At 39.8% G+C, this 27,318-nt stretch overlaps 1 protein-coding gene across 1 annotated transcript; it reads left to right on the top strand.

The window, feature by feature from the left end:
• The first annotated feature begins 3,280 nt into the window (after positions 1–3,280).
• Positions 3,281–25,040, top strand: LOC146361599 (hydroperoxide isomerase ALOXE3-like). The gene is made up of 14 exons (XM_084922543.1): positions 3,281–3,427; positions 3,523–3,721; positions 3,863–3,947; positions 4,189–4,311; positions 4,406–4,509; positions 7,732–7,898; positions 8,029–8,172; positions 9,764–9,967; positions 10,933–11,019; positions 11,130–11,299; positions 17,722–17,843; positions 19,162–19,262; positions 24,575–24,745; positions 24,861–25,040. Exons 1-14 carry the CDS (start codon positions 3,281–3,283, stop codon positions 25,038–25,040), a joined length of 2,004 nt encoding a protein of 667 aa, XP_084778669.1.
• Positions 25,041–27,318: the final 2,278 nt, after the last annotated feature.

Below are 27,318 nucleotides of genomic sequence, written 5' to 3'. Positions count from 1 at the left end.
AGCTGATCTATCAAATATTGATAGATCAGCTTTAAGTTTTTAAGCAACTTAAAGAAGTCCAGACGCTTTTCTTTCCAAGCTCCTTAGACTACGATGACCTGGATGACTGAGAACCTTCACAGACATATCAAATATTGATGTAAGAAATGGACCGTTGACTGAAAAACTAACTATTCACAGCACAGTAGGAGCAGCATAGGAAGAAGTTCATTAGATCAAGAACATCTTCAAAGAGTAGTGGTTAAAAATACCTGTTGAGTTGTGCACAAACCTGCTGACTGACTTAAAGAAATGTATGAGTAGCAGCAAAAGTTAGTCCACCAACTAACACACAATGTGTTCCAAAGATATCAAATAATTATTTCCATCAATAAAGTAATCTCTCACTACTGAAATAAAAGGTAACACTTTATAATAATGTCACACTATTAAGCATTAGTAAGGTATCAGTAAGTGCTTAATTCCTGTCATGGAATTTTGTAAATAAAGTCTGAAACAGCTGTGATCAAGCTACTTATTACTGCGCAGGAGAGCCAACACACACTTCAAACATCACAGTTCACCAGCTCTGCCCTTGGGACGTCTCAGCTCCTCTTTTATACCTCCTCCCCACACACAACTCTCTGTATCTTTTAGTTACAACAGGTTTCTGTCCCACGGGCTGTGGCTGGGCAGAGAGCAATTCCCACTATCTTTTCCCAGGAAGTTTCATCCTTCTAAACAAAACAGTTAGCAGATAACATAGTGAAACATCATTACGCCTAGCTAAGCAGTCTAAATATATAATCTAATGGCTGAAGGAATGAGTCAAATACCAAAGCAATGGCAAAAGATTCCTGTAATCCTTTTGCCATTAAATGTGCTGATGACCTTTTGTTCACAGGGGCGCCTAGCACATTTCCAGGGAAATGACTAAAAACGAAACTCATCGTGTTTTTATTTTCAGTTTAAAATCGAGGAACAATGTCCCATTATTGTGTCTCTCACACTCCTGCTGGGTATTTTTGACATTGTGAGAATGACTGTGCTGACTATTATTAGTGGTAGACTTCAGTCTGTGTCTGTTAAGCTGTGGTGGCACCTATTCTTGAAAATCATCCTGAAAAGTTGTGCTGTTACATAGCGCGTAACCTTTTGACCTAAAAACAAAATAAACCAACAGATTGGTGTGATTTTTTTTATTCATTATCTTAACTTTCATTAAATGTTGCAACCATCCTTGCTGGATATTCTCACTAACAGTTTGTTTTCTTGACACTATCCTGCAGACGCTGGCGCATACGGCTATTTCTGAAAACTCCAGTGAGTTTCGGATTTTCTTTTGACACAAAAGGTGCTCTTTGCTCCAATATTTAACTCAGCCCCCCACCCTTTGAAACTTCCTCCACAAATATTCCCCTCCTCCTCGTGCGACCTTCTCCGACACTATAAAAGTAATCACCCAGGATTTCTTCAGTCGGATTTTCTTGTGCGTTTTCGCTTTGGCTGTGCAGACGTCTCTCTGAAATCCTCGCAACTTTCTCCGCTTCCCCTCCAGGTAAGCTGGTTTCCTTCACAGAGAAGTGGAGGCACGGCAGTGTGCAGATTGCAGGTAGAGTTCAGGAGGCTGCTGATTTAGAATAACGGATCAAACGTGGAAAGAACAGAACAGTCCCGGGGATACCCCCAATGAATATGACAGTAATGTTGAGTGCGCACATTTTTGAACACATACCGAATAAGGCTCTGTGTGATGCATTTCACACAGAGCCTTTAAACATTTCTGAAAGTTTTCTCTTTCTGTTCCCAGTGAAAACAAAATATAATTAGCATTGAGCAAATGTAAGCGTTTGTGAACTAGCTTTGACGGTGTATAACAATAAGATGACCGAGTTTTGTTGATTCAGCAATGTTTTCTGTGCACCTGGTCAAATATAAATGTCTCAATATGTTATTTCTGTGAGTCAGACTGTTTAAACCCGATCATACGGAACAAAAACTTGCTTTTCGTATATATATATATATATATATATATATATATATATATATATATATATATATATATATATATATATATATATACAACCTTTTGATATAAACTGGTGATATGTTAACGATTTGTCACCACGCTTTGGGAGTGAGAACGTGTTGTCTATAGCTAAACGACAATAGTATAAGTGACAGAACTGATCATATCAGCGCCACACTTGAACTATGCAGCTGATGTTTTTGTTTGTCATTGTTATCCTGCTCACATACTGTTACTGATATAAAGAGTGTCAGCCCCACAACTAAAGCAGACATCTTATCTGCACTTAATGTTAGTCTAAGAGGCCAAGTAAGATAGTGAGATAAGATAATTATAATAAAATGCAATAAACAAAAATATTCCTTAAAAAAAAAAAAGAAACACGTCAGTGGTTGCTTGGACTCCTGCACCCACCACTTATCTAACTGCACTGACTTCACCTATTAAGAATAAGTCTGTGAACCTGACCATGCCACCATGGCCTTATCACATCATTAAAGAAGCTGTTCAAATTGAAATCTGTCTCAGGTTTGAATGACATAAAATGGCTCAATAAATTAAGACTTTCACTGTTGTTCAGCTACATTCACAAGTGCAGTTACCATATTGAACATCCCAAGTTGTTCAGAAAAGTCTCTTGGAGCCATAATGAACTCAATAAGAAGAGGAAGTCAGCCATTTGGATTTTACAGAATAAAATTAATACGATTTAATAATTTTTCAGGATTTTTACTTATCAAACTCCTTCTGGAACATCGATATTTCAAAATACAGATGAACGTAAAGATGAAGGGAGTAAAAACTAACTTAAATAAAAGGGACTTCTAACAGGACTCAGGAAGGAGCAGCCATCTGCAGCAACCAGTGGAGAGATGAGAGGGGAAGAAGGAGAGAAAAGAGACCAAGATAAAATGTATAATTCATTCAAATTTAATAAAACAGTCCTTGACGATAATTGCATAGTTTTGCAGGTTCTGCCGGTTCATACTTTTGTGATCAGCAATGACTGATGCAGCTTACTGAGCAGTCCTATAAAACATAAAGATATTAGCGGTGACTTTTTTCATATCAACATTTCTTCAGAGGATGTTCTTGGTCTCATTTGCTGAGATAAGGCAGATTATTTATGAAAGTATTTCAATCTGCAATAATTGGACTGCAACTTATGATCGAATAAAGTACTAATTTGAATTAAATGTTTGGTCAAATGATGCTGAGGATGGTTATTAAAATTCTCTCTTCATCTGGGTTTTTCTACTTTGAAGGGTGACAATGATTAACTATGAAGTGACCGTGTTCACTGGCAATCTGGCCTCGGCCTCCACTTTCAATAACGTCTACATTATATTGGTCGGGACAGATGGAGAGAGCAAACGCATTGATCTCACAAGCTGGAAACCATCTTTCTTCAGAGGGCAAGTGAGTCTGAAACCCCTCTGCATACATATTTAAAACTATTTAAAACTATATGTGATGTGGATCTTTTGTTTGGTTTTTTTTGGTTTTTTTTCCAGGTATCTCATTTTATTGTGTCCTGCCCCAAATCCCTTGGAAAGCTGGTGATGATAAAGTTAGACAAACAGAAAAGGTTTCTCCAAGACTCTTGGTATCCTGCCAAGGTGGAAGTGAAATCCCCTAAAAACAAAACCTACCACTTCCCCATCTACCACTGGATTACTGACAGTGAGGTCTATTGCTTCAGAGAGGGGACAGGTTTGTGGAAATGTGCTTGTCTTATTTATACATTTCAATGACACCCAAAAAGATAACCAATAAAGAGGCAATAAAGGGGATCAAGCAAAACTGCAACGATACTGTATTTTATTTTTTATCTTTTTCAAATCTTTTATGAAGCTCTCAGAATCTTTGATGACAGCAACAGTCATCTTGGTGGGTGCAGTCGGCAGCAGGAACTTAAGCAGCGACAGAAAGTCTTTTGGTAAGAAATTAGAGTATTTTTACATTTTGCATCTTAACATTAAGTTGCCTGAAATCAAAATTTGGTGTATATTAATGAAATATGGAAACAAATAAATAGCACATAAAATCCACCAGGATTTATAAAAAAATATCATGTAAAATTTAAGTGTGTTAGGTTTATATATAATCTTCATTGAGACTGCAGATACATTGGTAATTAGGCTCTCCACTCACCACTCTGTTATCGCTATCGTGCCCAGCTGGGATGTATATGCACAGGGGATACCGCACTGCATTAAGGCAAACAGCATTCAGTCTCTGCCCTATGATGTCCATTTTTCCTTGACCAAGACAGCAGAGATGAAATACACTGCAGTCACAGGGTGAAGTATTCATGTCCTGTTACACATCTCTTTTTATCTCTACACATCTAATGAAATTATAAGCATCATAATAAGTAATGTTTTTCTTTTCTAGACTGGTAGAGTTGGAACTGATTGAAATGGCTGAGTTAAAGAAAAACTGGACTCACATAGATGATATTAGTCATCTTTTATGCGCTCATCGAACTCAAGTAACAGGTAACAAATCATCAGAAGTTCATTCACTCAAACATTGCTCATACTTCACGATGTTATATAATAATAATAATAATAATAATAATAATAATAATAATAATAATAAATTTTATTTATGAGCGCCTTTCAAGTCACCCAAGGACACTTTACAATAGGATAAAACACTTAGTAAAACAATGGCAGAATAAGAACAATAAAATAAAAGCACAAGATAAAATTAACAAACAGTGGATTCACAGTGAATATGCAGATTTGGACAGATGAGTTTTGAGTTGGGATTTAAACTGGGGGAGAGAACCAATGTTTCTTATTTCTGGGGGCAGAGAGTTCCACAGCCTGGGAGCAGAGCAGCTGAAAGCTCTGCTTCCCATGGTGGTGAGGCAGAAGGAAGGTACAGTAAGCTGGATAGAAGAAGAAGAACGAAGTGAACGGGCAGAACAGGTGGTGGTTAACAGGTCAGAAGGTAAGGAGGAGCGAGGTTATGAATGGCCTTGAAGGTGAGCAGAAGAAGTTTGAAAATTATCCGGAATTTCACAGGCAGCCAGTGAAGTTCCTGAAGAACAGGGGTGATGTGCTGGTAGGAGGGGGTTCTGGTGATAATGCGAGCCGCAGAGTTCTGAACCAGTTGAAGCTTATGGAGGGATTTTTGGGGGAGACCATGCAAAAGAGAATTGCAGTAGTCAATACGGGAGGTAACAAGACTATGGACAAGAATGGACGTAGACTGGGTGGAAAGAGAAGGAAGCAATCTGTTAATGTTACGTAGATGGAAGTAGACAGAACGGGTGAGATTATTGATGTGAGATTTATAGGAAAGTGAACTGTCTAGGATGACACCAAGGCTCTTAACCTGAGTAGAAGGGAAAACTGTGGAGTTATCGATGGTGAGTGAGAAATGGTTTGCCTTCAAAAGGTTGGATTTGGTGCCAATAAGGAGGATCTCAGTTTTATCCTCATTGAGCTTTAGAAAATTAGAGGTAAACCAGGATTTTAACTCGGATAGACATTCTGTAAGGGAAGAAGGTGGGAGGGAGGAATCAGGTTTGCAAGAGAGATATAACTGGGTGTCATCAGCAAAACAGTGAAACTGAAGATCAAATTTGCAGAAGATGGTACCTAGAGGGAGGATGTATATTATAAAGAGAAGAGGGCCTAAAACTGAGCCTTGGGGTACACCAGAGGTGACGGGGAATAGACGAGAGCGGAATGATCTTAGTTGAATAAACTGGGAACGGTCGAGGAGATATGATTGAAACCAGGCGAGGGGTGTGTCAGAGATGCCGAGAGAGGAAAGTCTGCTTAGAAGGACAGAGTGAGAAATGGTGTCAAAGGCTGAGCTCAGATCTAAAAGGACGAGAATGGTGAGAAGACCAGAGTCAGCTCCGATTAGAAGATCGTTAGTGACTTTAAGTAGAGCAGTTTTGGTACTGTGACATGAGCGAAAACCAGATTGAAATCTCTCGTAGATGTTATTATTAACCAGGTGTAAATGAAGTTGAGCTGCAACCACTTTTTCGAGTATCTTAGAAATGAAGGGTAGATTGGAAATCGGACGGAGGTTGCTAAAGTTGTTAGGATCTAAAGAAGGTTTTTTCAGTATAGGAGTGACTAGAGCAGTCTTCAATAAGGAGGGAACGATACCGGTGGTGAGAGAAGAGTGAATGATAGCAGAAATGAGTGGGAGTAAAGAAGAGAGACAGGATTTCACAAGCCCCGTGGGCATGGAGTCAAGATGACATGTGGCAGGCTTTGATTTACATATGAACTCGGAAATATCAGATAAATCAGGAAGATGAAAAGTGGAAAACGGCTCAAAAAGGAGAAAAGGTTCTGGAGAGGGCGTAGACACAACATTTGATCTGAGTTGCTGGTGGATGTTATTGATTTTCGTAGTCCAGAACAGCATCAAGGAGTTGCAGGTTTCAGAGGAATAGAAGTGCGGTGGTAAAGCGTTGGGGGGTTGAATTAGTTTGTTGAGAACTGAAAACAGAGTCCTTGTATTACCCTCATAAGAACGGATAATACCAGAGTAGAAACTTTGTTTGGCCTTGTTGATGGAGTCTTTATACTGAAGTACGTGGTATTTATAGATTTCTGAATCAACAGTTAAACCAGATTTCTTATATTTACGCTCTAGCGGCCGAGCTTTGGCCTTCAGAGCTCGGAGGTCAGAGGTAAACCAGGGAGCAGAGCGAGCGAAGGAAACAGAGTGGGTTTTTACAGGAGCCAGAGAATCAAGGACAGTGCGTAGACAATTATTATAATATAACAACAAATCATCAGGAGTAGAATAGAAGTCCGGAATCTGAACATTGTCCAAACTTGTAGTGAGAATGTCCATATCAATGTTCTCGATGTTGCGGAACGAGATGAGACGGGTTGGCTTGGTAGAAGAGCAGCAGAGAGTGAGATTAAATGAAAGGAGGAAGTGGTCAGTTATGGGGATTTCAGTAGCAGAAAGATTCGAGGGAGTAAGACCAGAACAGCAGACCAAGCCCAGGGTGTGTCCTTTAGAGTGAGTGGGAAAGTCGATAAATTGTTTAAATTCAGAGCCTTCGAGACAGGAGGAAAAGTCTCTGGTGAGCAGAAGGTCATTATTGTCCATGTGAATGTTGAAATCTCCCACCAAGATCACATTTGGGGAGAGAGATGAAAGATGGGTTAGTAGATTAGCAAAGTCACTGAGGAAGACAGGGTTAAGTTTGGGGGGGCGGTATACAGTAGTTATGATGGTGGGAATGGGTCCAGTCAGCTCACATGCAAGGACCTCTAGAGAACTAAAGGTATCAACGTTAACTGGCAGGACTTTCAAGTGCTGGCGAAAAAGGATCGCGAGACCACCCCCACGACCTGAGCAGCAGGGTTTAGAAAAGTAAACAAACCCCAGAGGAGCAGATTCGTTTAGCTGAGAAAAGTCATCAGGTTGTTGCCAGGTTTCAGTTAAGCAGAAAAAGTCAAACTTACGGTCAGATAGGAGGTCTTGGATGAGAGGTCCCTTACTTGTCAATGAACGAATGTTTAGAAGACCGAAGTTTAGTTGGGGAAACCTGCAGTCAGCTGAGACTGAAGAAGTTACTTTGATGAGTGGTTAAACGTTTCTCCCACTGAAAACGCTATGAACAGATGAACAGAATCAACCTTTTGGGGATGATATAGCATGCATCAAGACTCTTTAGGTGGTGATTCCTGTATTCCAAAATCAAGTAAAAAATATTATTTTTCCAGACTTTGTTCATAAACATTGGAAGGAAGACTCTTTATTTGGCTACCAGTTTCTCAATGGTGTCAACCCCATGTTGATCCGATGCTGTAAAGCACTCCCAAAGAACTTTCCTGTCACTGGTGACATGGTCTCTCTCCATGGTCGGGGAAGTCTGGCAGACGAAATGATGGTAAGTGTTTAATTCTCTTGAACTAATGATGACTGGCTGATCTTACTGGTACATTCGCTTCATAATTGTAATATTCAAACTGCATGCATGACATAAAATCATCAGTAATGCTTTCTGGAATTCCAAACAGAAGGGCAACATCTTCCTGTGTGACTACAAGCTTTTGGATGGAGTGCAACCAAACACCATCAACAAAAAGAAGCAGTATCTGATGGCTCCTCTTATTCTGCTTCAGAAAACCCCTGATAATAAGCTGATGCCAATTGCTATTCAGGTGAGTTCAACACTCAATAATACTAATGCTTGACAAAGTTGACAAAGTCAAAGGGTGCATCTTTCATCATCTTACAGTGCTGTGATTCCATTCCCCAACTCCCTGAACAGCAATCATGGCTGTAATTCAGTGGTCTCGACACTTTGCATATTAATGATCAAGAAACTGACCTCACAGCCCATTGTTAGTCAGTGGTGCTATTTTCAGTCATTGTGCAAATGTACTGTTTATAAAGTTGGGGAAACCTGCAGTGACTGAAGAAGTCACTTGGATGAGTGATGAAATGTTTTTTCAGACCTGAATGATTTAGCATGCATCAAGAGGGCACACTTTCTTCTTAAGATGCAAAAAAAAAAAACCATAAAAGGCAAAGCAAAAAAGAACACAAATGGATTTCTAAAAAGAAACAGAACACACGGCAGAAAACTAAACAGCAGCAATGTTTGTAGCATTATTGAAATTGGGCTAGCTGGCATATAATGGTTTGCTACGTGGTGGCTACCTATAGACCTATGGTTAGAAAAATATAAACATTAGCACAGTGAGGATGGAGGATGAGCATCAGCTCCCCCCCCCCAAAATAAAAAAAAAAAACCCCAAAAAAGTCAATGTGAGGGTCCCCGATTTCCCTGCTGGGAGAAGATACTGAACATTGCCTAAATTTGAGTCAAGAGAACATCTGAGATTATCCATGCCCAACCCAAGGTTAGCCAGTAATATCTAACTACTACATATTTTGGATGACTCACTATGAGAAATTGAAAAATTGCTGATCCTGAGCTCTGACTCTTCTCTGAAGCATTCAGATATTTGGTGTATTGGTAAACTGTTAGCCCATTGACTGTAGTTACATCATAAGGTTTTAAAAACTGAGCTTGAACATGTGCTGCATATAAATGATGCTAATAAAAAACCAGAGAGGTTGCCAATTACCCCAATGATGAGGCTTCTTTATATTAAATAAAACAAGATACAAAGTGTTACAGCACATTAAAAAGAGCAGCCTGAATGAATGCAGTAAGACCTTGGGCCCAGAAGTAGGGAAACTTACAGAATCAAGGGGATAAACACCACATCTTACTGAGACACATATTTCTGAGAATATAAGCATCCGCAGGAAGTTTCTACAAAAGCATGAGCAGAATCAATCAGCTACAGTGTAACCAATACAGACTGAGGAAGCAGCGGCGTAAACATGACTCCTACCTGTGACAGCTACGGAAGCCACATGAGCAGAGACCTGGATGTATAGGGCAACAGGTAAGTAAGAGAGGGATGCTCAGATAGCAGCTATTTATAATGTGACTGCATAATTTAATTGGCCATCAAAAAAGCAATCAGCAATACATTATTAAACGAAAAATTAATTCTGCTAAACTCAAACAGTATGGGATGAGTTTAACTATCATATGGACATATGCCAAGCGTCCGGAGCGGGACACAGACAAAAACACTTAACCCTCTGAGTCAAGACCCAGGACCATGACAAAACTCACCTAAATAAGTAACCAAAATATGGTTATTCATCAAATAATGAGGATAATAGATCAAATGCAATGAATTAAAAGCATATTTATTCCTTCTTCTTCAGCTAAAGCAGAAACCAGCAAAGGACAACCCAATCTTCCTTCCTACTGATTCTGAGTATGACTGGTTGATGGCCAAAATCTTTGTGAGAAGTGCAGATTTCAACTTCTATGAAGTCAGTGTTCACCTGCTACGCACACACCTGCTGGCTGAGGTTTTTACAGTCTCACTGCTGCGTAACCTGCCCATGGTGCATCCACTGTACAAGGTAACTGAGGCTAAACAGTCTAAGTCTTTTGTGCCTTGGAGTTGAATATAGCACTAACTAGTGCCAGTCAATTTCTCAAAAAGGAAAAGATGTGGAAAGTCAATGCAGCAGCACTAATGTAGTGTCCAGTTCCTCTGGCTCATCACTTCTCCATCACTCTGCTTAACAGTTAGTACAAGGTCTTTGTGCTGACAATGCACAGCACCACATTTTCTCAAATGTGTTGCTGTGCATTGTCATCAAACATCTTTACTTTAGTCTCATTTGTCCAAAGAACATTCTAAAAATAACTCAAATTGAGAAAAAAAAATCAGGAACTCGCAAACAGCCAGAGGGAGAACACAAGGCACCAGAGACAAAAGACCACCAAAATAAAATGGGAAAAAACCGAATGCATGAACAGAAACATAGACTTGAAACAAAAACAGAAAGGTAAACAAACACTGAGACGAGAGTGACTTCACAAGAATGCACAAGGAACACGAGAGACATTATAACAGAAATATGAGATCGAATATAAACAAAACTAAAACCTGGATAACAAAACTGAGAAGTCCAGAGAAAACAAACAGAAAACACAGAGCTGTAATAAAGGACTGAACTAAAAAGAATTGCGACTATACTGAGACCAGAAATCAATACAGAATCCTAAAACAAAGATAATCCAAAATATAATGCTTAAACAAAATTCAAAAACATCTCTCAAAACCTTGAATCCTAGACAGAGGGACCGTGACACCCGTAGTCTGAGGTGTAGCTCTTGGCTTTGTGCATTTCATCAGCAGCAACTGGCTGCCACTGGCCCTCTTAATTCTTATTAAGAGGTAACAGTGTAGTAAGAATTTCACAAGACTGCATAGAAACCTGTTTAAACATTCTTTGTCACATGACTGCGTGAATCGAAATCATCAAATAAGCAAGGAAAAAGTAATTTTCTTACTAATAAATTTCTCCCTTTCTGCCAGCTTCTGATGCCTCACACTCGCTACACACTTCAGATTAACGTCTTAGCTCGGCAACTTCTAATATCTAAGACGGGAGTTTTGACTCGGGTACGAAAAGACCAACACACTGAACAGACCAAAACCTAAACAACATTTTCTTTTTTACTATTGTGTACAGTATTTGCTTCTCACTTGTATTTGTTGTATCTGTTCTCTAGTATGCAGCTTCTGGTGGAAAGGGTGTAATCACAATCCTGCAGAAATCGTTATCCTCCCTGACCTACAGCTCCCTCTGTATTCCAGATGATATTGCAGAACGTGGGCTGAAAGATGTACCAAATTTCTACTACAGGGATGATGGATTGAAGCTTTGGGAAATCATCTTCAGGTTCTCTAATTCTCCCTCTGAGTGCTTACTCAGGTCAGCTTTATTTTTAGCGTTTTCCATTAGGTGGTATACCAGATACTTTGTTTAGTACCTACTCGGCTGGTGTTCCAAGCAAGCTGAGTTGATCTAAAAATGTGACATCAGTAGACTGCAAAAATCAAAACTGCCATATTTGAAACCTGGAAATGAGGGAAAGGGCAACACAAAACCCAACACCGTGGTTTCCTCAGTCTGGCAAAAAGAAAAGTCAGAGGGGCAGTATACCACCGCCTTGACATCCTCCATTGTTTTGTTTGTGTCGAATACATATTACATAATGGGAGCTTCTGCCACATTGCTTAAATACCCCCCCCCCCCCCCACACACACACACACACACTGTACTCATTTGCGAAGGAAAATGACCAAGACAGAGTAGAGTCGAGTCGGTAAAAGGGGAAAAGAGGTATTAGTCTAATTATCAGGTTAGGCCTAATTGGTCAGTTTGTGGAGCAGTGAGGGGAAAAACTCACTTTTTTTCAAATAAAAAGCCTTATCAGGATGCTCATGTGTTAAATTTAGGTCAAACAGTTTATTACAGTATGGTGGTAAATATAGAGCTATGTCTAGAAATATATGGAGTGTAACAACATTTTTATAATATTGTCTTACTACACCACAGCAATGGATTTTAAATCAGTCTGTCAAGATGTGCAGACTTTCAGCTTTAACTCTAGGGGTTAAGCACAAAGTATTGAACTAGCTGTTTATACATATTTTATACATGTTTAAACATAGTAACTTGTTGTCAGGGGCTTAAAATTAATTTGAATAACTTAATTTTAAACACAAGTGCAGATTTTAATGCTTGGGTCCTTTGCTGCCAATGACTGCCTGAAGATGAAAAGCCATGGAGATCACCAAATGCTACGCTTTCTCCTTGAGATGCTCAGGCCTTTACCACAGTCATCTTTAGTTGCTTCTTGTTTGTAGGTCTGTCTACATTCACTTTTGTCTTCAGCAACTAAAAAAGCATGCGCTGTTGGCTTAGGATCAGGCGAAGGCTTTGGTTAAGGAAGAAAATCTAATTTCTTTAGCTTAAAATAGTTCTGGGTTTCTTTTGTGATTATCTATTTACACTGTGAAACTCTGTCTGATCAGTTTTGCAGCATTTAGCTAAATCTGAGCAGCAAGCACAGCTTTATACATTTCCCAACTCGTTCTGGTACTTCTATCAGCAGTCTTATCATAAATACTAGTGCTCTGGTTTGGTTGGCACCAAGGTTATTATTGTTAACGAAAACTAACGAAATAACAAAAAGTAGAAGTGAAAAAACATTTTCGTTAATGGAAATAAAACTAAAAACGAGACTTTGCGAAAAAAAGGAAAACTAACTAAAACTGTAATGAGTGTTCACAAAACTAACTAAAATTAACTGAATTTATAGCAAAAATGTGTTTAGTTTTCGTTGATGTGTGTGTGTCATACAATAGTCAAGGGTGAAAATGAAGTTTAGTGTCAAAGGTTTTTCTCTTGCTGTGTCTCATTATGCCAGCAGGTGGCAAGTACGTTAGTCGAATTGTCTGTGTTGCTGCTCCGTCCACGCGCAGAATCATGTCAGGAAAAGTCAGGAGAAAGCGCAGTGGTCCAATTTGGGATTACTTTGAATATGACTGTATTTTGGATAAAGCAAGTGTCTTGTAGTGGAAAGCGACAAATTATGAGGGACATTTCTAAAGGGAAAAAAATCCCACAAACCTTAAACTGCACTTGAAAAGCTCGCACAAGAAGGCTAACCTAGGTTACCTTGAGAAGGTAAGGGAGCACACTCAACCCTAATCCCCAGAAACAGAATCAAACCCCAGGCAAGGCAGTGTGATGCATCCCGAGACAACAGGACTGGGATATCTACACAACTGTGTGAGCCTTCAAGAAGTTTAGCAATTCACTTGAACCAAAATTATGAACACCTGGTGCTGCAAGAGTTAATAGTCTCATTGTGGCCAAGATATACATTTTATAGTTGCCTGGTATCAATGGTTGTTCATCTGCCTTTATTTATTTATTTATGTATTTATTTATTTAAAGAACCCATAGGTGGGAATGTGAGTTGTCTGTCTCTGCGTGTTAGCCCTGCGACAGACAGGCGACCTGTCCAGGGTGCAGGGTATGGTAGCTGGAATAGCAACATACCCAAGGATAAGCAGAAGAGCATGACTGATATGATGAAACTGGGATTTTGTTTCACTTAATTATTGCAAACACAGCTAAAACTGAAACTAAGGATTTATAAAAAAAATATAAAAACTAAACTAAACTAGCAAACAATTGGTAAAAACTAATTAAAACTGATATAAAATTGAAAATCTGAAGTCAAAACTAAATAAAAATAAAAACTAATGAAAATTGCAAAACTATTAAAACCCTGGTTGGTATCCATAAATGCCCATGCTACAATGCTGTCAATCAATCAATCAATCAAGGCTTTATTCGCCACGTGCAGGTTGCCCTGCAGTGAAAAGTCTAAACACAGTCGTTATCAGGGTGTTTTTGTTTGGCTCCAGCCGCAGCTGGCGCCGAAAGGGTATCTGCATGAAGTGATGGTGTTTTTTTACTTTAGTGCGAACAACTCATATGAATTTCAAAGCTGTTCTAACAGTCCAACACTGGTCTCTCAATCTCCCGTTGGAGAGCCATGAGCTTCTCTATGATGTTATCAAACTTGCGCTCCTTGATGTTGTCATTCTTGTGCTCAAAGAGCCAATTCTGAGAACTCACGACCACAGTGAGCTTCTCCAAGATGTGATCCAATTTGCGCTCAGAGGTGCTATTCCGAGCGAGCCCCTCCATGATGTAATCCAGTTTGCACTCAGAGATCTTATTGTGAGTATTCACGGCAGCCGTAAGCTTCTCCAAGATCTTATCCATGCTGCACTCAATGAGCCCATTTTGAGAAACTCACGCCTCTTCCCATCGTTTCAGTCCCAGCCTGGAGCCTTGTGGGGGTTTGAACAGCCGGTTCCGCTTTCTTAATTCTTCGATAAGTCAGGGCCAAGCCAGCTCCGATCAGCAAGAACCCTGTTATCATGGTTCCAAATAGGTAGATATCTTCAGCACTCAGGCTCACCCAAGCCCAAACTTCTCGTTGAGAAAGGGGTGTCAATTGCATTTAGGGACCAGTTGATCAAATCCATAATTCCACTTTTAGGTTTTAGAGAACAGACTGTGAGAGAGTGTTCCAGGGAAAAGTAATACAAAAAACATGAGACTAGACAAGGACATAAGAGGCTAAGCAGGGAAGCTAAGGGAGAGGAGGAGAGGAGAAAAGTGCGACCGCCTTCGTCAAGAGCAAGAGCAGAAAATGTTTGGCAGATGCTTTGGATCATGAACCGTTCCTTTCCTTCTCTGAAGGCCATCTTGTAGTCTAATGCCCTGCTTTCTGATCACCAGCCTCTTCCTTGGCCACTGCATGGAGTATGCCTCAACAGCTGGTTCCTGGTTCCTCCTGCCTTGTTGTTGCTGGCCACCATGATAAACTGCCCCACTCCACCCACTGGTTTTTAGACCACCTGTGAAGCCTCTGCAACTAGCCATTGCCAAACCTCTGGAGGGGTCCAGTCTCCTTGACCGTCACTAGCCCCCTATCAAGCCACAGGAGGGGTTCCATCTTCTCTTCTGGTCTCTTGTCTCGAGGCCATCCACAAGGACTGTGTCTATTATTGCAAGCCTCTAGTGTGGCTTCCCCACCTTAGCTGGTCTCCTTCTCAACCTCCAGAGAGGTTCTCCTTTGCTACTCCTCCTTAAGGCCAGTCCCCAGAACTGTCTCTCACATTATTCCTCCTCCAGGCCGTCCATTTGGGACTGCATTCAGATAGACTCAATCCCCCTTTGTGTTTTTTATTTGTGGCTGTGTAACTGGATGTAGAGCAACATTTTGGAAAAAAAGAAAAAATAGAACTCAAATCTATTTGTTGTGGTTGAGAATGGGTTCACTGGCATGCATTAAAAAATCCCTCAGGAGATTCTGATACACTTTTTATTACATTTTTTAAATCAAGAAGAAGATAGATGAGCAAGTATGGTTATTGAAGTTATAATTAGAAAACAAATTTCTTTCTATCCTTCTAGAGCAGTGGTTCTTAACCTTGTTGGAGGTATCAAACCCCACCAGTTTTGTATGCGCATTCACCGAACCCCTCTTTAGTGAAAAATAAAATCTGATTTATTTTTCAAATTCAAGACATAGATATGTTTTTTACTGGTGCACACAATGATCCGTGCATGAACATCACCTTGTTCAAAGAACAAAACCAACACAATGAACAAACTTACAACAAATTACATACCTGCAAATCAGTGTGACTTCTGCTGTTGCCTTTGAGAGACCAGTTCAGATATGCATGGCTTCACCTTGGCAAGTGCCAGTCTCATGTCATTTTCACAGCAAAGTCTGTTCCTTTTCTTCGTTTTTATGTCCAGCATCCTCGAAAAGGATTGCTCGCAAAGATATGTTGTAACAAATGGCATAAAAAAATCCAGGGCTTTCTTAGCAATAACTGGATACTTGTCCATTTGTCGACACCAGAACTTTGAGAGCGTTGTTGTTCTGAAGAGTTGCTGTTGAACCTGGCTCTGCTGAATTTTAATGATTTCGTCAAGGTATTTATCATTGACATCTGCTGTCTAATCAGCAAAAGTGAATGGCTGTCTCACCCATGCTGGATATGACTCTCTCGTAGGAAAATATCTGTCGAGAGACTTTGCAAGCTCATCTAAGTGCGTTGCAATAGTTTGCTTCAGTTCCGTGGATACAGAAATATCTCCGATTCCAGACACATCTTCGATCTTACTTACACAATTGTCCAGAAGGGGGAAGTTTGCGAAGTTGTTGTTCTCTGTTCGTCATTTCCATAATGGTAGCTTTTTTTGAAAAGCTAATCCGGCTTAGATTAGTAACGTCTGTGCTCTCATTGAGTTGATGGCTGAATTTTGCTGGGCTTGAAATCAGATCTGCGACTACTTGAGCCAAGATGTCTTTACTCATGTCTTCTATTCTGTTGCTGATGGTGTCATTTGAAAGAGGAATTTGGGATCATTTACCTTCGGCTGCTGTTCAGAGTATCAGATTCGACATCTTTAATGCAGCTGGTTTCACGAGTGTTTCACCAATGGTTTGTGGCTTGCCCTGCTTTGCGATCAGGTAAGCAACTTCGTACGATGCTGTGAGGATCGGTTTGTTAACGGATACAAATCCAAGAGCAGGCAGAGTGGGCCTTTCATCGAATCTGTCTCTCTTCACCTTGAATTCAGCAAGTGTTGTGTTCTTGTATTCAACGTCTCCTTGCAGCTTCAAGAAGTGTTCCTTTAGTTTTGCTGGCGCGAGACTAGAGTTGTTCAACTTGGCGTTGCAAATCATGCAGATAGGACGCTCACTCCCATCACGTTCCGTGATACATGTGAATCCATATTGTACATATTCGTCCAACCACTTTCTTCTTTTTCCCGACATAGTTGGTATGGATTAAAATATTAACAAAAAAAATCACACGAAGTACTACCACGACAGTCACACGTTGACTACTGAGCGCTAAATTCCCCACAGCACTTATTGGCCAAGCAGTGTAGCATGATCATCTGCAGCCAGTGATGGCCAAAAGGGGGCGTGTCATCACAAATTTACACGATAATTCGGGTGTGTCCGGACCCCGCGGTGGAGGCTCTGCCGAAGCCCTGAGACCGACTCACCGAACCCCTAGGGTTCGATCGAACCCAGGTTAAGAACCACTGTTCTAGAGGTAAGGGAGTTTGATAAACGTATGCACTGTTGGAATAGCCAGGCTGTTTTTCAGGCCTGTGGCAGAACCAAAACAACTGCTCCAAAATAGATGACAATTAAATCATTGGAGTCTAAAACGCTCTGAGTAACCTTTTCAGACCTCCGAAAAATAGTTAGAGTCCTTTCACACTACCATTGATCAATGGCAATGTCACTTTACTTCTTAATGATCATGAAAGTGACCTGACAGCCCCCAACACATGTGATAGTCAGTGGTGCAAGTTTCGGTCACTATGCACAATTATTGTTTGGATGAGTGACAGAGCGATTCTCCCACTAAAAACGTCACAAGAAGATGATCAGAATCAGCTTCACGAGGGTTCTTATAAGACTTTTGTTTTTAGGTTAAGGTTAGGGTCTAGTAGACTTGAGGTACTCCCATGGCTTGGTTTTCTTGAAAACAACCTTAAAAGATTCATACCCTGCCTCCTTTACTGTCATCCCTTACTATGTAGAAAAGAAAAGTTTTCATATAAAAAAGATCCAAAGGTTGGGGAAAAAATAGCACATTTTATACACATTAACACATTTTATGGTCTAGTGTGTTTTAGAAATCTGTATTTAAATTGGGATTGTGCTTCATTGCTTATGGCTCTATATTTCAAAGATTTGTGAAAGAAATTCTCACCTCCTACTACAAGACTGATGCTGAAGTCCAGAAAGACTCTGAACTGCAGAAGTGGATTCAGGACATTTATGAACATGGATTCCTTTCACAAGCAAGCACAGGTGAGCTTTATTTTGGACTTACTCTGCTCATTTAAAGCTCTGTGATTTTAGATTTTAACTCTACTAGAATTTAAATGCCTGATTTGCAGTTCAAATATATAGATAGATCCAAGACTAATAAACAGAACATTAACAACATAGTAGGTCGTTTGGTCCATGATCTATTCGAATTCACAGGTTATTGTAATACCTACCAAAAAAATAACATCAAAGTACAGAAGCAAAGTTATAGCTTTTTTTCTGTCATTCACTGGCTATAATGCACAAACTAATGAGAAATAAAATCCTGTAAATCAATTTAGGACAACTTGTTCTCATTCACCAACTATTATTGACCACTAAGACATACTTTGTCAATGGTGTGGCCCAAGTTTTTGACCAGCTCTAAACTATCTTACATTTTTATACCATAACTAAACTTAATGATGGCATTTATGTTTCAGTGGTAAAGGGGTGCAAGAATGCATTAATTTTCTGAACATCACAGTCCAAACTAGAACTTTTATCAGTACAGATTTTAGTGAATGTGAAAAACTGCCTGTAAAAATGACAAGAAGATGACCTTGACCTTGAGCAGAATTTGGGTGAAAACCCAACGTGATTTACGGTCCCACAAATGTGTCCGTCTGCGTACATGTTTCAGTTTAGAAACCACTGCAAATAATCTCCCATGCAGTCAACCAAAATCCCATAAGCAGTTTGCTGAGCATGAATGGCCATGGTCGAATTCTGATTGGTTCACAAGGGGCTGGGCAACAGAAGGGGGAGACAGCAGAGAGATGTAGAAGAAAAATCAAAGACTAAAAATATAGAATGAACAATACAGACACTGGCTGTGGTGGAAACGTTTGTTTTTAACATTTTGATCCACTTCAGCACTTTGTATGTCATAATTTCACTTGTCTCTTCCACTGGCTAAAAGATCAACAACAGCAAAATCAGGAGTACCCTACTTCCCTGAAAACAACAGGTAGATGCAGGTAGATGGGCAGTCTGTGACTGCCTGTGGATTACCTTTGTGCTACTCCCACTTTAGCATTAAAAAAAGTGTGTAAGTTTAGTAGTGATCCCTACTATTGGACACTTTACCTCATCCTTTGGCTAAAAAATGTGTGAATCTGAGCATTTAGAGCAGTTTAAATTTTTTGGCATATTTGGACTACCTATATATTATATACACTGACCAAAGCATGATGCGAGACTTTATTATGATAATAGAACTTTATGTGCACTTACAATATTGTAATTTTGATACAACTTTACTTTGGTTTCCCCAGTGTATTGAAGTAATGCCATTTCTTTTTGTTCTGATCATCAGGAATTCCACAGAAATTCAGCACTGTGGATGAGATGGTCAAGTTCGTCACCATGGTGATCTTCACTTGCTCTGCCCAGCACTCAGCTGTCAACTCTGGGCAGGTGAAACCTTCTAACATCATTTAATTTCATTTATTTAGGTTGTAATAGTTTAAGGCCATGCAAGAATCTTCAAGACTTTAAAGTGGTAAGATTAACCACCTTACAATATATCAGAAATAAACTACAATCACTTTACAAATTTCAATTGCTAAGCCCCAAAAGGTTGATTCTGTTCATCTGGACGTAAAGTTTTCAGTGGAGAAACGTCACTCATCCAAGTGACTTCAGTCTCAGCTACCTGAACACATCCTGGACAGGGAGGAACACGGGGAGTCAAGGAGGCCATTTACACAAGAAGGGAAAAACCATCTCTGAATCGAGAAGGAGGCCTAAGGGTACATCTCTCACCGCCTTACAATGCTGTGATTGGAGCCATTCCCCAACTCTCAGTAAATAGTGCTCATGGCCATTGATCAATGGTCTTTGATCAGTGGGCTTTGAAAAGTTGCCCTTGATCAGTGGTCATGACAGTTTGCATATTCATGATAAAGGAACTGACCTCATCCCTTTCAGTTGCGCTAGTGTCAGTAATTGCGTAAAGGTTGGGGAAACCTGCAGTCAGCTGAGACTGAATAAGTCACTTGGATGAGTGACGAAATGTTTCTTCCACTGAAAATGCTACATCCAGATGAACAGAATCAACCTCAATTTACTTACCTGGATGATATAGCATTATTCAAGACATTTAAAATGCAAAGGAGTATTGTGTAGTTAGCAAAAAAATTATTGCCAACTCCATGAATACTTTTCTGTCAATTTGGGAAAACACTTCAGTTAACAAGTGTTCCTTTGTTAGTGGCAGGATAATTTATAAAAGGTAAGTATACTTAAGTCCTAAGAGAATATTAATTTTAGAGTCTGGCTTGACTGATGATCTCAGGTCCATCTTGCTTTTCACATTAAATTTTTAGTGATGGCTGAAGCTCAGGTGGTAGAGCAGGCTCCCTACTAGTTGGAATTTTGGTGGTTCAAACCCTGTCGAGTTTGTATGCCAAATATCCTTCGGCAAGATGCTAACCCTAAGTAACTCTATGATGCATCCAGTGGAGTGTGAATGTTAGAAAGCACTTATGGAGACATAGCAAAATGTGCTTTGAGTCTCCAGGAGAGTAGCAAGTGCTACATAAGAACCAGTGCCCACTCACATCCTGGGCCATTTGACCTAAGGCTACGTCCACACTAATGCGTTTTCAAACGAAAATGCATCGTTTTCCACACTGAGACAGCGTTTTCCTCAAGGAAAAACACAGTGTTTTGGAAACGCTCTCGAAAACCGATACATTTCAAAATGGAGGTGTCCTGTCGCAGTGTGGGCGCTGGAAAACGCAGACTTTCTAAAACGATGACGCATTTTAGTCATGTGATGCAGTCATGTGACCAATTGAACAAAGGGTATTATACAGGAGTTGTTTTGATTGCTCTCAATTTTAACAGCCCTATTAAAGATTAATATCAGTTTGTACATGCTCCAGATAGCTTTTCTTCAAATTCTTTAATTCTCACTCGCTTTTGCGCATGCGCAGGACTTGAACATAGGCATTTTCGGCCGTTTCAATGTGGATGCACAACTCTGTGAAAACTACTGAAAACGGTAGTGTGGACACGGAGCGTTTTCAGATCTATCCAGGCTAGTATGGACGTAGCCTAAGAAGCTTTGAAAGCAAATCGTTTGGACTTCTTTAGGTTTCTTGAAGATTTTGCACACCTCATCCGAGAAGCCTCTTCTCCAAGGTGTGAAAATGGGTATGGGTCGCAATCAGGAAAGGTTTCGGGTAAACCCATTGTGAAAGCTAGCCCCAACCTATCATGTGTGTTACTTAGGCTACGTCCACACCAGCCCGGATAGATTTGAAAACAGCATTTTTGTCTGAAAACACTCCACGTCCACACTAGCGTTTTCAGTCGTTTTCGCAGAGTTGTGCGTCCACACTGAAACGGCCAAAAACGGTTACGTTCCAGTACTGCGTATGCGTGAAACGCAAGAAGATTCGACATGCCTCATTTCTGTCTGCCGCTTATTTACTTTCCGGCTCTTTGAAACGTCTCTTTGAAAAGCACCAAGTTTTTTAAATGTACTAACAATGAGGTGAAGTTGTTGCTGCGAGTACAAATACAAAAACAAAGTACAAATTTGCAAAAGCGATTGAGAATTAAAGAATTTGAACAAAAGCTATCTGGAGCATGTACAAACTGATATTAATCTTTAATATGGCTGTCAAAATTGAAAGCAAACAAAACAACTGCTGTATAATGCCCTCCACAATCTTGGTTGAAGTGGTCACATGACTGCATCATATGGCTAACATGCGTCATCGTTTTCGCTGTCCACACTGCCACAGGAAAGCACCGTTTTCAAATGTATGCGTTTTCGAGAGTGTTTTCAAAATGCTGCGTTTTCCTTGAGCGAAAACGCCATCTCAGTGTGGACGGGAGGCCAAAATGGAGAGAAAATGATGCGTTGTCATTTGAAAACGCATTAGTGTGGACGTAGCCTTAGGTCAAATGGCCCAGGATGTGAGTGGGCACTAACCCTTTAAGACCTACCATAGAATCAAGTCCGCCAGAGCTTATCCTTATATTTTTACATGCTGTAGTGCAGGGCTCTAGAGTGCGACCAATTTGGTTGCAAATGCAACCAAATTTTCAGTGGTGTGACTAAAAAAAATCTTAGGTCGCACCGGTGCGAGCAACTGTTCGAGTAAAGAAAAGAAAAAAGACTCCGCAGCTCTGAAAGTCTCCGTGTGGTCAATAGCAGACACACATTATGCCCCTATCGTGGTCTAAACCAATCAGAGATAGTCAAGGGCGTGACCTCTCTGATTGGCCGTGGTCCAGTTGAAAGTGCAGGTGGATAGAGAGAGGTGAGTAGCTTGAATAAAGCGATATGCCAGAAACACCAGAATCTCAGGTTAAAGCTCACAAAACTATTTCAACAACCACCAAACAGCAAATGAGAGCAGGTACATGGATTCTGCACAAAGAAGTAAACACAGAGCGCGGACCTGACGCATCAGAATCAGCTTTCTCTTTCTCTGCTTTCTCACCCGACGGCACGTACATTGACATGCCGTCAGGGCTGAAAGCTGACGGCTCACTGATTCTAATGCGTCGAGTCCGTGCTGTCTTTACGTCTTTTTTGCGCTAGATTCTGAGCTGCAGGGTTTTGTCTCTCTCCAACCAAAATTCACCAAACCAGAAGCAAAAGAAGCAGCAAACTACGCTTCACATTTGATAAAAATCCTCATGAATTCCCTCTTACTTTTGCTGTTTTGCTTCCACCACGATAAAAATCACACTTGATGCACAGTTCTCTCTCTGTGTACTTCAAGAACAGTTTCCCATCTCAAATCTCTGTTTTCGGCATTATTCATTCACTTATTACCCACCAGTCTACGGTTGTTTACAGTGCTGTCGGCCGCTGTCTTTCTTTTTTTTTTTTACTTAAATGACCTCGGACAAGAAAACCTAATTTCTGCTGTTCAATACCGAAGAAATTTAAACTTTTTAAAATTATGCAAAATTGCAGAATATTTTTAAGGTTATCTGCTATAAAAAACGAGGCCAGAAAAATCTCCTTCATGTTTTTCTGTGTTTTATTCTCAGTTACTTTCACACAAAGGCATCTGCTGTGATGTTCACAATTCTGATAAAGTCTCACAATCTGTCTGAAATTCATAGCCAGTGCTCTGACAATCTCTGAACGTTGAAAAAGCAGTGTATCAAGAAAACACATTATATGCTGCGATAAATGCACTGCCCAAGTGTCCCCTCTCCCCACTGCCTTTCAGCGACAGGCAGCAGCAAACAGGTCATCAGAGGAGGCCGATGTGGTGATTACGTTTAATATTGTCTACAATATTGCCAAAGAGTGCTAAAGCACTTTAAGCACAAGCAAAAGATTGTTAGTTAATGATTTACAAGAAAAAAAAGAAAAAAAGGCACACCAGTGCAATCGTGGCAAAAAGTTAGTCTAGAGCCCTGCTGTAGTGACAAAAAAATTGCACAACATAGTTTCCAAAAACAGGAAATTTATTTTGAGTGTCTTCATAGTTTTAGTTTTGAGATCCATCTTTATATACTGCAGGAAAAACGAAAATAAATATTATATTGCAAAAAAAAAAAAAAAAAAAAAAAAAAAAGACAGCATCAAAATAAACTATTTCCAGCATTGCAATTTGAGTTCTAAGCATCCCAGGAACTATACAGAAAAGTATAAAGTCAAACATAACTTTTAAAAACACCAGTGTAGGCTTATAAGGCCCTGAAAGTAAAAAAAAACAAAAAACGACATTTTTCGCGAAAATAATGTCTTCCAGTTTCGGGCAAGTAATGGCGGACATACGATAGTTGCGCTGTCGTCTATTCCAACGTAGGAAGTGTTACGAACAGCTGATCGGATCGGCAAAGCGTGTTTCTTGAATATTATGTTTTTGTTGCTGCAAGTGCTTTTTATGCAATTTTTGCAAAGCTATATGTGGAAGGAAATCGTAACCTAGGACAAGCTGATGGCATAAGATGTAAGTACAACTCCTCCGGTTTCATATGCAAAAAAAATTATTGCGGTAGCTTACGTGTTTCCAGTTCTACAGGGATTTAAAAATAGTTACGCAAAACGGAGCGTGCCTGCTCTGACCAGTTTTAGATGGTTAAAGTGTCTGGGAAGGGATGTCAAAATTGGATTATAGATGGCAGACAGTTGGTGTCATAAACCACCACCTCTGTTCAAAGATGGTCGCTCACAATGGACATAAATGCACAGTGGACAAAGATGGCTTCTTTCATTACTCATCTGTCTTCTCTGTCCAAAATGCGAACATTGGCATCCTCAAAAGAGTGACCTTTGTTGTTCAGATGCAGAGGAACATCTGAGTCTTGCCTGTCGACGTGACTCTTCTATGTTGTCCCATGTGTTTATGAAGTGGCTGTAGCGATCAAAAGGGTTAGGGCTGATGGTATTCACATTTTGGACAGAGAAGACAGAGATGGTTTGAAAGAGGAGTGAAAGAAGCCATCAATGTCCACTGAATGACCAATAAACAGGGGTGGTGTTGGCTACCTACAATGCAATCTTGAGATCCCTTTCTAGTCCAGTCACCTTCATTCAAGCTCTTAAAGATCTCTTCATCAAATATTTCTAGTTTTTGGGTCAGCAATTTAAGGATGCACTCTTTTCCTTCATGTTTGTCCTTAATCAAGTTAGATCTTAATGTGTATTACACCCCCTGACTCTCCAGGCTTGACCAAACACCAATATCACACTGCTATGTGCTTCAGAGCCTATTAATGACCTTTCCTTTACTTCTTCAATGCAGTACAACTTTGGGGCCTGGATGCCCAATAGTCCTGTCACCTTGGAGCTTCCCCCACCAACTAAAAAGGGGAAAGCAAGTGAAAAAAACATGATAGATACATTCCCCAATATTCAAACAACAGTTCATGGCATGGCCGTCATGTGGCTACTCAGCAAGCAGTCCTCTGACTCTGTAAGTGTTCAAGTTATGTAATGTACATCAAAATGTCAAAATCAAAAGTCATACTACTATGCATTATGAGTGGAAGAAGCAAAACATGCCAGTGATCTCATATCTATCTCATCAGATCTTTCTTGGCCAGTACCCAGAGGAGCATTTCACTGAGGAGGTTCCCTGCCAAAAAATAAAGGATTTCCAAGTAGAGCTCAAAAGGCTGAGTGCAGAGATCAAAGCCAGAAACTCAGTGTTGGACCTGCCATACACATACTTGGATCCTGAAGTGACTGAAAACAGTGTGTCCATTTGAATATTAGAAGGCAGCTTCTCTTCCTTTAGTTCAGTAACAAAAACAGAAAAGAAAGTAAAGTTTGAGCTCTGCCCAAAACTCATTCTATTGATTTAACTTTAGTTTACCAGCAATTTCTAAAATATTCTTCTGAGTTAATACAATGACCAGGTTTTATGTTTTATGTTTCAGGTTTTATGTTTCGTAATTAGAAAATATATCAGTGGAAAGAGTGTTTCTGATTTATAATGATTTCTACTTTTTTTAATCATAATTTTAAAGCTGTTTCTCTCTTTAATAATGAAAAGGTAAATACATAGATAGAAAGCTGCTAGGGTGAGAAGGGCTTTAAGAAATAAGGTCTCCTTTGCACTTCTCTGGTTTTTAATTCTCAATTTTGTTTCAATACAAGCTTTATATAATCAATATTTTTGTCTTATTGCAGTGTATTGCATGAATCCATAAAAAGTGTACCTACTTTGAAATAGGAAAATTAATAGCTTTTAGAGATCATAGAGATTTAACACAGATATAGACAGACATGAATGCATAACTTTATGATGTTTCATTTAAAATTCTTAGAAATTTCTGCCTGTGAATACATGATTTAAAGGGTGAAGAAGGAGCTTACTATGTTATTTTTCTGTGTGAACTATACTTAGGCCCTGTTTATATCAACTGATTTTTAAGCTTGCCTGACATAAATGATGATAGTTTGATCTCTTTCTGAACTGTTTTCTGTATGTAAAAGATGGAATATAAACACTGACCCAGTCAAAATCCTCGTTTTATTGCAGATTCATGGCTTTTGTCATGTTTAGATGAAGGCGTGGAGTGCTAAGATATTAGTAAATACTAGCAGTAAGGACGAAATTAATAAGAATTTAGCGATTCCGATTCCATTATTGATATCATTTATCGACTGGATTCCTTATTGATTCTCACTGACTCCACTTTGAGAGTCACCACCACCACTAAGCAAAATATCAAAGACATTACTTACATTCATGCAAATTAATTACATTCTGTGTGGTCAAATGTTTGTGCATGTTGGAGGTATTTCCCTCTTTGTTGTGATCAGTGTTGGGTCATTACTCAGTAAAAAGTTCCTACACAAAACACTTTTCTTAAAAGTAATGCACTTAATTACACCCAGGAGAAAGACATTCATTATGCTACCTGTTACGTTACTTTCATATTGCTAAAAAAAAAAACAAAAAACCTGAACCACACTCATAATTACTATTTGACAATATAAACCTGAGGCTCCAGCCCCACACACCAACACAAATCCCTATAATAATAGAGGACACACATGATTTTTCTCTTAGTACTTAGGTATGAAAACAAAGCCGACAACACTGTATTTAACACTGTATTAACTGTATTCTAGATATAAAATCTTGGATGGCAGAAAACTTTTTACAGCTTAACCAGGACAAAAACTGAAATTTTAATCATCGGTCCTGAGGCTCAGAGAGAGAAACTCTTGTCTAAATTACAGGCATTTTCACTATGCCCTTCACTACAAGTGAAAATGCCTGGGTGTTATTTTTGACTCTGAGCTTGGTTTTATCCCACATATTAAACATGTAACCAAATATGGATTTTATCATCTAAAAAATATAGGCTTCTTTGCCTCCCTCCTGCTGTGTGCCCAGCCTGGAGGCTGCGGTCTGTGTCCGGCTCCCAGTGCAGACGGCTCCCCGTGATAGTGTTTCCTCACCTGGCTCATTTTACTCTTTAAGTATGTGTGTGTGTGTGTGTGTGTGTGTGTGCGTGGGGGGGGGGGGGGGGGGGGGGGGGTGTATGTATCCATGATCGTTTATGTTAATGAGAGTGTGGGGAGTGAGTTGGAGGGTGGGGTGGGCTGCTTTTAACCATGTAAAGCACTTTGTGCTACATCTTTGTATGAAAAGTGCTTTATAAATAAAGATTGATTGATTGATTGATTGATTGAACACAAATCAAAGATGAAACATGCACAAAGAGACTTTAAGGTGGTCTAAGGAGCTTGGAAAGAAAAGTGTCTGGACTTCTTTAAGTTGCTTGAAGACGTTTCACCTCTCATCCAAGAAGCTTCTTCAGTTCTAGGGTCACATAGTGGAGAGTCCCAGATTTAAACCCTGTGGGAGTTTCCCCCCCAAAGAGGGACAAAAGGACCCCCTGATGATCCTCTACCTAATGACATGAGCCAAGGTGTGAAAACGGGTGTGGGTCACAATCAGCCAGGGTTTCGGGTGAGCTCATTGTGAAACCTAGCCCCACCCTATCATGTGATTTCCTGAGGTCAGATGGC

This window comes from Perissodus microlepis, chromosome 23 (assembly GCF_051167445.1).
Source record: "Perissodus microlepis isolate ML-2025 ecotype Zambia chromosome 23, ASM5116744v1, whole genome shotgun sequence".
Lineage (NCBI taxonomy): Eukaryota > Metazoa > Chordata > Actinopteri > Cichliformes > Cichlidae > Perissodus > Perissodus microlepis.
Note: the sequence above shows the minus strand (reverse complement) of the source record. Positions and strands in the feature narration are given on the sequence as shown.

Coding starts and splice junctions, on each gene's coding strand:
- LOC146361599 (XM_084922543.1), top strand. CDS start 3,281: ATGATTAACTATGAAGTGACCGTGTTCACTGGCAATCTGGCCTCGGCC. Junction 4,510..7,731: donor TCATCGAACTCAAGTAACAG/GTAACAAATCAT, acceptor TTATTTTTCCAG/ACTTTGTTCATAAACATTGG. Junction 11,300..17,721: donor CTTTGGGAAATCATCTTCAG/GTTCTCTAATTC, acceptor TATATTTCAAAG/ATTTGTGAAAGAAATTCTCA.